Here is a 13124-nt window from a genome sequence, read left to right on the forward strand (position 1 = left end):
CTTTGTCTACACATTAGGACTGTTGGAGGAAACACAACCACGTCTCCCTTCTAATTTCACACCTCCTTGGAAGAGACATTTTATGGAAGAATTGTGTGATTAAGGGCACTTGAAAGATTATTCTTAGAAACTCCAGAGATATTGCTAGAAAGTCATTTTCACAATCATATAATTGCTTCATCTGACTTCTCTTAACTTTTTCAAAATGACTCTTAAAACTACAGATTCCTTCTTATTTTACCTTACCATTTACAGGATAAACACTCTTCAAATGTATGGTGTAATTTGGAAGTGGATCCTATAAAGGTTCACATGTGTCTTTCCAAACCACTGCCCAGACTACGTTCCTGAATCTGTAAGTTTTTCTGAGAATAAAGTCAATTAAAACTTTCTAGCTAGAACAATTCCTTGTACAACTACTTGTAATAGCCTGTATTGCTTGTGTAGAAGCCCCCCAAAAGAGGATATTGCTTTATTAAAGATCAAACATTCATTAATACAAATGTTATTCCTAGGTTTCTGGCTGCATCAAATCCGAATTACTATTCTATTGTCCATCTGAATGCAAGTACTTTACATCTAATACATTTTAAAAAATCAACATCTATGTGCCTTTTCTTCAAATAATTAACAACATGCTTGGCCAGAATGCCTCAAAGACTCAAAGAGACACCTTCATATCTCTCCCAGTACTTAAATAATCATTTAAAAGATTGCAGTCTCAGGAGGTTTGATTCTCATTCAAGATGTGCATTTTCATCTGACCTAGAAAGCCCCGAAGAAGAAACTTAAGGAAACTAGGGGCAAAAGATCGCAAGGCTGCAAAGGGAAATTTTCAATTCTGACAGCTGGAGATCTTAAGTGGAAATTTGCTAAAATAAACTTTCAGAAATCAGTGACCTTCAGCAATAGATTGCTATTCTCAGATCCTCAGAAGCAGCAGACTCTACATGAAGTTGAAAGATTCTGCTCGTGAGTGACAGAACAAGATTTTGCAACACACCTGGTATTACTGAGTTTCACACTTTACCTTGTATACTTTCGTTCTTATCATTCTGCCATATTTTTCTCTATTGCTACCTTAAGGTCATATTAATCCTTAATCCTTCTGATATCTACTGTTGTGTTTCCCTTTACTGCTAATGATCCCTTCCTCAAATCTAGGCTTTGCTTATGCCTACTATAATCTCTTCTGCCAATCTTTCTAAGAACTTCCTATGATCACGACAAATAAGCTTTGCCCATAACTCTCTACTTCATACCTTCCTAAAGTTAACTTAAATACTTCTCCTTGAGTAAAATACTGCTAGTTCATACTAGGCCGTGTGTATTTTTTGATGCTTATATTTATTTATCCCAACAACTCTGCCCTCAAACCCTAATTTCTCTGTCTAAATTATCTAATGGTCAAATCCACTGAGAACCTAGAGCCTTCCAAATTTCTTATTCTCATTCAGCAAGTTCTTGTACCACCTGAAAAATAATGACTTTGCAGATACATATCCTGCCCCATTTGATCTATCACCTGGCATACCACTGATGATTTGGTCCATTTCATTCCTTGATCAATCTGAGGAGTTATCGCCCCAGTGTTCCTCCAGGGACAATCACTACCCAAATTCTATACTTTAACTCTCTCGATACTGTAGTGTTAGTCAAACTAATTAATTATTAGATATGTCATCCAGCATCCAATCCTACCATCACAATCTCCAGCAGTTTAGTTCAGCCACTAGTCATGTCCGACTCTTTGTGACCCCATGGACTGCAGCATGCCAGGCCTCCCTGTCCATCACCAACTCCCAGTTTACCCAAACTCAGCTCCATTGAGTTGGTGATGCCATCCAACCATCTCATCCTCTGTCATTGCCTTCTCCCACCTTCAATCTTTCCCAGCACCAGGGTCTTTTGAATGAGTCAGCTCTTTGCATCAGGTGAACAAAGTATTGGAGTTTCAGCTTCAACATCAGTCCTTCCAAAGAACACTCAGGACTGATTTTCTTTAGGCTGGACTGGTTGGATCTCCTTGCAGTCCAAGGGGCTCTCAAGAGTCTTCTCCAACACCACAGTTCAAAAGCATCAATTCTTCAGTGCTCAGTTTTCTTTATAGTCCAACTCTCACATCCATATATGACCACTGGAAAAACCATAGCCTTGACTAGACGGACATTACAGCAAAGTAATATCTCTGCTTTTTAATATGCTATCTAATTTGGTCATAGCTTTTCTTCCAAGGAGCAAGTGTCTTTTAATTTCATGGCTCAAGTCACCATCTGCAGTGATTTTGGAGCCCAAAAAAATAAAGTCAGCCACTGTTTGCACTGTTTCCCCATCTATTTGCCATGAAGTGATGGGACCAGATGCCATGATCTTCATTTTCTGAATGTTGAGCTTTAAGCAATGTTTTCACTCTCCTCTTTCACTTTCATCAAGAGGCTCTTTAGTTCTTTTTCACTTTCTGCCATAAGGGTGGTGTCATCTGCATATCTGAGGTTATTATTTTTCCTAGCAATCTTGATTCCAGCTTGTGCTTCATCCAGCCTGGCATTTCACATGATGTACTCTGCATATAAGTTAAATAAGCAGGGTGACAGTATACAGCCTTGACAATATACAGCCTACTTCTTTTCCTATTTTGAACCAGTCTGTTGTTCCATGTCCAGTTCTTTTTTTTTTTTTTTTTTCTAATTTTATTTTATTTTTAAACTTTACATAATTGTATTAGTTTTGCCAAATATCAAAATGAATCCGCCACAGGTATACATGTGTTCCCCATCCTGAACCCTCCTCCCTCCTCCCTCCCCATACCATCCCTCTGGGTCGTCCCAGTGCACTAGCCCCAAGCATCCAGTATCGTGCATCGAACCTGGACTGGCAACTCGTTTCTTACATGATATTTTACATGTTTCAGTGTCATTCTCCCAAATCTTCCCACCCTCTCCCTCTCCCACAGAGTCCATAAGACTGTTCTATACATCAGTGTCTCTTTTGCTGTCTCGTACACCGGGTTATTGTTACCATCTTTCTAAATTCCATATATATGCATTAGTATACTGTATTTATGTTTTTCCTTCTGGCTTACTTCACTCTATATAATAGGCTCCAGTTTCATCCACCTCATTAGAACTGATTCAAATGTATTCTTTTTAATGGCTGAGTAATACTCCATTGTGTATATGTACCTCAGCTTTCTTATCCATTCATCTGCTGATGGACATCTAGGTTGCTTCCATGTCCTGGCTATTATAAACAGTGCTGCAATGAACATTGGGGTACACGTGTCTCTTTCCCTTCTGGTTTCCTCAGTGTGTATGCCCAGCAGTGGGATTGCTGGATCATAAGGCAGTTCTATTTCCAGTTTTTTAAGGAATCTCCACACTGTTCTCCATAGTGGCTGTACTAGTGTGCATTCCCACCAACAGTGTAAGAGGGTTCCCTTTTCTCCACACCCTCTCCAGCATTTATTGCTTGTAGACTCTTGGATCGCAGCCATTCTGACTGGCGTGAAATGGTACCTCATAGTGGTTTTGATTTGCATTTCTCTGATAATGAGTGATGTTGAGCATCTTTTCATGTGTTTGTTAGCCATCTGTATGTCTTCTTTGGAGAAATGTCTATTTAGTTCTTTGGCCCATTTTTTGATTGGGTCATTTATTTTTCTGGAGTTGAGCTGTAGGAGTTGCTTGTATATTTTTGAGATTAGTTGTTTGTCAGTTGCTTCATTTGCTATTATTTTCTCCCATTCTGAAGGCTGCCTTTTCACCTTGCTAATAGTTTCCTTTGATGTGCAGAAGCTTTTAAGGTTAATTAGGTCCCATTTGTTTATTTTTGCTTTTATTTCCAATATTCTGGGAGGTGGGTCATAGAGGATCCTGCTGTGATGTATGTCGGAGAGTGTTTTGCCTATGTTCTCCTCTAGGAGTTTTATAGTTTCTGGTCTTACGTTTAGATCTTTAATCCATTTTGAGTTTATTTTTGTGTATGGTGTTAGAAAGTGGTCTAGTTTCATTCTTTTACAAGTGGTTGACCAGATTTCCCAGCACCACTTGTTAAAGAGATTGTCTTTAATCCATTGTATATTCTTGCCTCCTTTGTCAAAGATAAGGTGTCCATATGTGCATGGATTTATCTCTGGGCTTTCTATTTTATTCCATTGATCAATATTTCCGTCTTTGTGCCAGTACCATACTGTCTTGATAACTGTGGCTTTGTAGTAGAGCCTGAACTCAGGTAGGTTGATTCCTCCAGTTCCATTCTTCTTTCTCAAGATCGCTTTGGCTATTCGAGGTTTTTTGTATTTCCATACAAATTGTGAAATTATTTGTTCTAGCTCTGTGAAGAATACTGTTGGTAGCTTGATAGGGATTGCACTGAATCTATAGATTGCTTTGGGTAGTATACTCATTTTCACTATATTGATTCTTCCAATCCATGAACATGGTATATTTCTCCATCTATTAGTGTCCTCTTTGATTTCTTTCACCAGTGTTTTATAGTTTTCTATATATAGGTCTTTAGTTTCTTTAGGTAGATATATTCCTAAGTATTTTATTCTTTCCGTTGCAATGGTGAATGGAATTGTTTCCTTAATTTCTCTTTCAGTTTTCTCATTATTAGTGTATAGGAATGCAAGGGATTTCTGTGTGTTGATTTTATATCCTGCAACTTTACTATAGTCATTGATTATTTCTAGTAATTTTCTGGTGGAATCTTTAGGGTTTTCTATGTAGAGGATCATGTCATCTGCAAATAGTGAGAGTTTTACTTCTTCTTTTCCAATTTGGATTCCTTTTATTTCTTTTTCTGCTCTGATTGCTGTGGCCAAAACTTCCAAAACTATGTTGAATAGTAATGGTGAAAGTGGGCACCCTTGTCTTGTTCCTGACTTTAGAGGAAATGCTTTCAATTTTTCACCATTGAGGATAATGTTTGCTGTGGGTTTGTCATATATAGCTTTTATTATGTTGAGGTATGTTCCTTCTATTCCTGCTTTCTGGAGAGTTTTTATCATAAATGGATGTTGAATTTTGTCAAAGGCTTTCTCTGCATCTATTGAGATAATCATATGGTTTTTATTTTTCAGTTTGTTAATGTGGTGTATTACATTGATTGATTTGCGGATATTGAAGAATCCTTGCATCCCTGGGATAAAGCCCACTTGATCATGGTGTATGATCTTTTTAATGTGTTGTTGGATTCTGATTGCTAGAATTTTGTTAAGGATTTTTGCATCTATGTTCATCAGTGATATTGGCCTGTAGTTTTCTTTTTTTGTGGGATCTTTGTCAGGTTTTGGTATTAGGGTGATGGTGGCCTCATAGAATGAGTTTGGAAGTTTACCTTCCTCTGCAATTTTCTGGAAGAGTTTGAGCAGGATAGGTGTTAGCTCTTCTCTAAATTTTTGGTAGAATTCAGCTGTGAAGCCGTCTGGACTAAGGGGAAAGTTCATAGCAATACAGGCACACCTCAAGAAACAAGAAAAAAGTCAAATAAATAACCTAACTCTACACCTAAAGCAACTAGAAAAGGAAGAAATGAAGAACCCCAGGGTTAGTAGAAGGAAAGAAATCTTAAAACTTAGAGCAGAAATAAATGCAAAAGAAACAAAAGAGACCATAGCAAAAATCAACAAAACCAAAAGCTGGTTCTTTGAAAGGATAAATAAAATTGACAAACCATTAGCCAGACTCATCAAGAAACAAAGGGAGAAAAATCAAATCAACAAAATTAGAAACGAAAATGGAGAGATCACAACAGACAACACAGAAATACAAAGGATCATAAGAGACTACTATCAACAATTATATGCCAATAAAATGGACAATGTGGAAGAAATGGACAAATTCTTAGAAAAGTACAACTTTCCAAAACTGGACCAGGAAGAAATAGAAAATCTTAACAGACCCATCACAAGCACGGAAATTGAAACTGTAATCAAAAATCTTCCAGCAAACAAAAGCCATGTCCAGTTCTAACTGTTGCTTCCTGACTTGCACACAGATTTCTCAAGAGGCAGGTTGGGTGGTCTGGTATTCCCATCTCTTTCAGAATTTTCCACAGTTTATTGTGATCCACACAGTCAAAGGCTTTGGCATAGTCAATAAAGCAGAAATAGATGTTCTTTTGGAACTCTCTTGCTTTTTCGATGATCCAGCAGATATTGGCAATTTGATCTCTGGTTCCTCTGCCTTTTCTAAAACCAGTTTGAACATCTGGAAGTTGACAGTTCACGTATTGCTGAAGCCTGGCTTGGAGAATTTTGAGCATTACTTTACTAACATGTGAGATGAGTGCAACTGTGCAGTAGTTTGAGCATTCTTTGGCATTGCCTTTCTTTGGGATTGGAAAGAAGACTGATCTTTTCCAGTCTTGTGGCCACTGCAGAGTTTTCCAAATTTGCTGGCCTCTTGAGTGCAGCGCTTTCACAACATCATCTTTTAGGATTTGAAATAGCTCAACTGGAATTCCATCCCCTTCACTAGCTTTGTTCATAGTGATGCTTTCTAAGGCCCACTTGACTTCACATTCCAGGATGTCTGGCTCTAGGTGAGTGATCACACCATCGTGATTATCTTGGTCATGAAGATCTTTTTTGTACAGTTCTTCTGTGTATTCTTGCCATCTCTTCTTAATATCTTCTGCTTCTGTTAGGTCCATACCCTTCCTGTCCTTTATTGAGCTCATCTTTGCATAAAATGTTCCCTTGGTATCTAACTTTCTTGAAGAGATCTCTAGTCTTTCCCATTCTATTGTTTTCCTCTATCTCTTTTCACTGATCACTGAGGAAGGCTTTCTTATCTCTGCTTGCTATAGCCATACTTTAAATATTTTAGATAGCAACCAATAGTACTATTACCTCTTACCTACTTTATGGTAATTACAATATCCTAATATCATCAATACCAGCAGACCCTGTGATGCCAAATCTAGATCTTTATCTGTAATCAAGTAAATGCCAAGTCTCCACCACTAGTCCATAACTGATACCTCTTCAAGAATGGGCCTTAGTGCCCATAAGGGGCTGATATGATCAACTTCAGCTACCCTATTGTACTACCCAGCCCTACTACAATCCCTGCAGACCTTGCTTAACTCCACACAATATATATGTCATCCTGAAATAATTTAAGAAGTCCTCCTGTGTCTGGTTGGCTTCTGTAACAGTTCTTTCTCTCTTGCATCTGGAACTACCGATGTACACCTCTATTAGTCTTTCATCCCTGAGCCGGTAACATGCTTTATTTTATCTCTCTCATCAAAGCCCTACCTGCATAGGTGGGGTAATAGTTACAGAGCTTCAAATAAATAATTCTCCAATGAACCATGTTTCTTTGTGGTAGGAGGCCAATCTACCTGGAGAAATACATGATACCTGGTATTGGAGTCATGAAGACTCTAGTTCCAATTCTGGAATTTGAAAATATTATCACAAGATAATTTTGAAAGATTGCTACAAAACTGTTCCTAACTTTGGTCAGTGCAGAATCCAGAAGCACAGAAAAGTAGCTTAAATTCACTGACCCAAGTGTTATGAAAATCAAACAGCCTTAGATTTCCTGTTGGCAAGAAAAAAGGGTATGCTATTATTAACCTTTCTTGTCATAACAGACAGAAGATTAAGGAATCTGTCTCCAAACTCAAAGAAAAGGCTTCTTGGGTTTTGAAGGTAAGTAAATTCTCAGATCTCAGACTTGGGTAGTCTTGGGTCATGGCTCTGTAGCATCTTCTAGCCTCTCACATCACAAGAGTCTAGCTTCTGTATCGCTTCTTATTGTGCATCTGTCACAGTTACCCTTCACGGTTACCCTTCAAGTTGTAGGTCACTTTTATTTTCCTTCAAAGGAGTCTATCATTCTAATATGCCCTACAGATTTGTAAACATCTCTCTAGCCATTTTCACATTCTACATGAAGAGACATTCAACTTCATTTATATAAACCTTCTTATGGTATGTGCCTTACCCATTATAACATAGGTCAGGGTACAGGCATTGTATAAATACATGTGCTCTGAATTTTCAAAAACTTTTACAACACCCACATGTTAAAGCAATTTATAAAGGCATTACGATTTTTCTTAAGAAATATTTTTCCCCAAGTTAGATGGGCCAACTTGAAATGAAGCAAAAGAATTAAAAGTCAAAATGGAAAACAATAGAACAAAATGGAAATAATTAAGGAATAAAGATTCAGACTTCGGAGAAGGCAATGGCACCCCACTCCAGTACTCTTGCCTGGAAAATCCCATGGATGGAGAAGCCGGGAAGGCTGGAGTCCATGGGGTCACTGAGGTCACGAGTGAGCGACTTCCCTTTCACTTTTCACTATCATGCATTGGAGAAGGAAATGGCAACCCACTTCAGTGTTCTTGCCTGGAGAATCCCAGGGATGGGGGAGCCTGGTGGGCTGCTGTCTATGGGGTCGCACAGAGTCGAACACGACTGAAGTGATTTAGCAGTAGCAGCAGGGTTTCTCAATTTTAAAAAATTATTACCTCCTAAAAAGAACCATTGTGATAAACTAATTTTATATCATCAAATCAGTTAATTAAATACTATTTTAATTAGACTCAATTCTCTCTAACAAGAGAAATAAATACCAAGGAAAAAGATTCGGTTGGGTAGGGTGGACCTTTGGACACAAACCATTGTTATATCTAAGTTTTCTCAACCCCCAGGAATCAATTTTTGCTTCTCTAGGTGCAACTGTCAACACCCAAGTTGACAAAATATGATTTAGATAGATCTCAATTGAAGTACTAATTCTGCTATTGCTGTGTGACCTTTGGGAGTTATTTAACTGTTCCAGTGCTCAGGTCTTCTATCTTTAAAATGGGAACCTTAAAGAGTGCCTCCCCCTAGGATTGCTAAAGCGTTTAAATGTCATATTTCATATTATTACTTAGCAGCAATTGGAGTACAAGAAAGAACCAATTAATAAGTAAATTTGCTTCCACTGTTGTTATCATTTCTATTATTGGGGAAGTTCAGATGGGAGAAAACGACTCAGGGAAGCAAGTGAGTAAAAAGTCGATACAACAATAAAGAAGAGTCTTCAGTTTGAAGTGATAAAACACCTGACTTAAACCACCATTGAGTTCACTTTAAACTTGAGAGCATCTCTGTTAACAGGCTGTGTGGCCAAAGTGGCAAGTCAAAATCTGCATAAAAACAGAGTGTTCAGAATGTTCAGATAGTGGAGTGAAACATAAAGCATTCTGTTGTTCTGTTGCAGGAACTGGGGTGGACACCCATGGCCTGACAACTAGTGTCCAGCACATAGCTAAAATGTTCACCTAAAAACTAGGAAATGGCACCAAAGTGCTAGAGAGGAAAAACAATTCTAGAACCTCTTAGCTATTGCCTACACAAAATGGTAAGAGAAATTCTTTGTAAACCTTCTCCCTCCCACGTAGAGGGAAAAGGAATTTTTCTCAATATCTAATTTAAAATGGAAAAGTACTCACCAAAGGAAACATCACCAAAATGCAGAGCAGGAACATTAAAATGGAAGGTAGGTCCAATGACACAGCCTCTGAAAGTAAGAATATACACTGAGGGAATGGAAAGAGAATCCGGTGACTTCAAGGTAACAATCAAGAAGTGGGCAGACAGTGAGCACTGAAAACCATAATTTGGCATTTAATCAATTACCGCATCATCTAGGACTCACAGAAACTGTGAGATAATGGTCAATCACAATGGTTCTTAAAATTCCTTTACAACTCTCAAACCTTTGGGTTTTAGCAAATGATGCTATGGTTAACTTATCACCATATTCCTACCAGTGATGAGGCAGAGAAGATACATCACTGAACTAATGGCACAAAATGTTAATGTGGATGAGAAACACAACATGAAAAGTTATTAACTCAGACAAGAAAAAATTATAGGTCTAATCCAGGTATAGACATCAAAGACTATCAATGATACCAATATTCCTTGGCCCACACTTTTATAAACCTGTTTTAATCCAGTTCCTAGCACCAACTAGCTGTGATCTTGGTCAATCACTTTGCCTCTGCAGGTCTCAGTTTTTTCCCTAACATATAAAAGAGAAGATGGGAATGGGTGGGCTTTAAGGAATCTTTAGCTGTTGATTTTCTGTTTCCCTCTCATGCAAGGCTCTTGCAGTGATGATCTTGGAGTGATGCTCTAGCTTAAAATAAATAATAGAGATTCCATAGCTTCTAGCTGACTTCAGGTGTGGTAGATAGTATAATGGTCCCCAAAGATGTCTATGTGCTAACAACCCCCAAAATCTATGAATATATTAGGTTACATGGCAAAGAATAATTAAGGTAGCAGAAGGAATTGAAGTTGCTAATTAACTGAACTTAAAATAAGGAAATTGGGCTTACCAGGTGATGCTATTGGTAAAGAACCTGCCTACCAATGTAAGAGATATAAGAGATGTAAGAGATGAAGGTTTAATCCCTAGGTTGGGAAGATCCCCCGGAGGAGGGCATGGCAATCCACTCCAGTATTCTTGCATAAAGAACCCCATGCAAGCCTGGAGGGCTACAATCCATAGGGTTGCAGAGAGCTGGACACGACATAAGTGACTTAGCAGGCATGCATGCCAGATACGGACATTAGCCGGAATTATCTAGTTGGGTTCAATGTAATCACTAGGGTCTTTAAAATCAGAACATGGAGGCAGAAGACAAGGTAGGAGTGAGGCAATGTGAGAAGGACTCAGCCAGCTTTTGCTAGGTTTGAAGATGGAGGAGGGAGACCATGAGCTGAAGACTGTGGGCGGCATCAAAAAGCCGAACAAGGTTAGGAAACTAATGCTCCCCAAGAGCTACCATAAACAAACACAGCCCTGGCCAATTCTTTGATTTTAGCTCAGTAAGACCATACTTAAAATAATATGTGTGTATTGCTTTAAGCTGAGTTTGTGGTAATTTGTTACAGCAGCAATAGAAAACTAATATATCAGGTACTTGCTTATTCTTGCCTTTTTCCGTGGTCCATGTCCCTAAAATCTCTAGACCAAAGGTAAGAACTGAACTATTTCCCCATTTGTGTGCCAGGCTTTCAAAAGTTATAGACACACAAATACCAGAAATCCCACCAAGCCTGAGTCTTCTAACCCACCCAGATCCAGATGCTGGTGATGTAGGTGTGTCATGCCCTGCTGAACGCACTTGGTGTCCCTGTGATACTTCCGGCTGCTAGAAATCTGACTGTAATATGTTGAGAGGCTCCTGCAAGCCTGGGAGGAGAGATGACAACAAAGACTCAGTACAGGAAGTTTCAATTCTAAAAGCCTTTCCCAGGACCATCTGTTCTATTTCATGCTAATAATCCAAAGTGGTTTCAAAAGGAGCGGCTGGTACTCAGGAGGAATTAGGATCTAGCTGAGAATGAAGTCAAATGAGCCTACAGATTAGATACTTGTAAAAAAAGTTTGGGGGAGGCCAAAGTAACAAATAGATCAAAAGTGTCTGCGGTGCACAAAAGCATAAAGAAATAGGAAAGAAGATCACAAAACTGCACAATGCAGTCGTTTAATCAGTGAAGCAGAAAAAATCGCATTTGTTCAAAGGCACATATAACTAAGGGAACGGCAGCTGAATACCAACTGGGCTTAGACGCTGTCACATCCATTCAAACAGGGATTCTGAATATTAGGACAGTCTCTGCCAAGATGGTCCCCAACACCAATGCAGTGGTCTGTTAAGATTAGAATGTTAAAGACTAAGAAATAAAGTGATTGAATTATTATGATGTTAGGTAAAACAGACTAAATGGAAAATATGCTACAGTTAAACTTCATAAAGTCACATATGTAAAAATAGGAGAGTACAAAATTGCTTATAGGTAATTTTAAAAAACCACTTCAATTGTACAGTGTTGTTTATCCAACCACTTTAAGTACTGTGTCATGCAGCCGGAGAAATAAACAGAAATAGAAAAAAATTCAGCAATAGTTTTGATAACTTTCAATGTATACTAGCTAAAATTATGTGGTATTGAGGAAAGAAGATTACCTGACAGTAAAAGAACAAGAAATAAAATTTCAGAATCCACAATATAAACTTTATAGAGACTTCCTGGGCTATAAGGCCCAAGAGAGTATCCCTGGCAAAGTCATAAGTAAAATGAGTATTACTGTGTGGAACTGAAAATAAATAATAAATTATACATGTATTTCAACCTTTATCATTAGACATTTATTTGTGACACCAGATATTTACCAAGTTTTCAAAATTACTGTTTGTGGTATGACATGCTAGAACAATTCTGGACAAATGCAATTTACACAAGAATATTTCTCTTAGCAATTTGTAATTAGTTTTAGGATGAAATAAACATTCTTTCCACAGCCAGATTTTCCTTTCCTTTGCAAGAAACAAGGAGTGAACATTCAAAAAAAAAAAAAAAAAAAAGAAGCATGGGAGCTGGTATGAATGGTAAGGTCCAGAGACTTAAGAGACCTAACCTTCACAGAATACCTGGAGTATTAACTAGTCCAATCTTACTTGTAAGAAGGTTCCTAGAAGATTTCTAAACTGTTATTCACAGTGGAAAACCCAAGTACATCCTGATCTATTCAGACATTGCTGCTGCTGCTGAGTCGCTTCAGTCATGTCCGACTCTTAGCGACCCCATGGACTGCAGCCCACCAGGCTCCCCCGTCCCTGGGATTCTCCAGGCAAGAACACTGGAGTGGGTTGCCATTTCCTTCTCCAATGCATGAAAGTGAAAAGTGAAAGTGAAGTCGCTCAGTCGTGTCTGACTCTTAGCGACCCCATGGACTGCAGCCCACCAGGCTCCTCCATCCATGGGATTTTCCAGGCAAGAGTGCTGGAGTGGGTGCCATTGCCTTCTAGTGACATGTGACAGTACATAGTGCATGCTTGGGATCTTTAGGAGAAGAGAGGAGAGATTTAAAAAATTCACTCATGAAATGACAGAAGTATTATTCAATATTACAGGCTCTTGGACATTAAAAAAAAAATAACAGCCTCATTCAAATATAATTCCTATGCTATAAATTCACCCATTTAACAGGTACCATGTTGCAGCAGGTACATCCTTCTTTCTTTTCTCATTCCTTTTTATGGTCTCAATAACATTCCATTGTGTGAATAGACCATCTTTTATTTATCCATTC

At 38.4% G+C, this 13124-nt stretch overlaps 1 protein-coding gene across 1 annotated transcript in view; it reads right to left on the reverse strand.

Annotated features, from left to right (window-relative positions):
* Positions 1–13124, reverse strand: part of HYDIN (HYDIN, axonemal central pair apparatus protein) — a 347261-nt gene that overhangs the window by 193061 nt on the left and 141076 nt on the right. The window contains 1 exon segment of the mRNA XM_027516055.1: positions 9466–9533. Coding sequence (XP_027371856.1) covers positions 9466–9533 — 68 coding nt within the window.

The sequence above is a fragment of the Bos indicus x Bos taurus genome, chromosome 18, assembly GCF_003369695.1.
Source record: "Bos indicus x Bos taurus breed Angus x Brahman F1 hybrid chromosome 18, Bos_hybrid_MaternalHap_v2.0, whole genome shotgun sequence".
Classification (NCBI taxonomy): domain Eukaryota; kingdom Metazoa; phylum Chordata; class Mammalia; order Artiodactyla; family Bovidae; genus Bos; species Bos indicus x Bos taurus.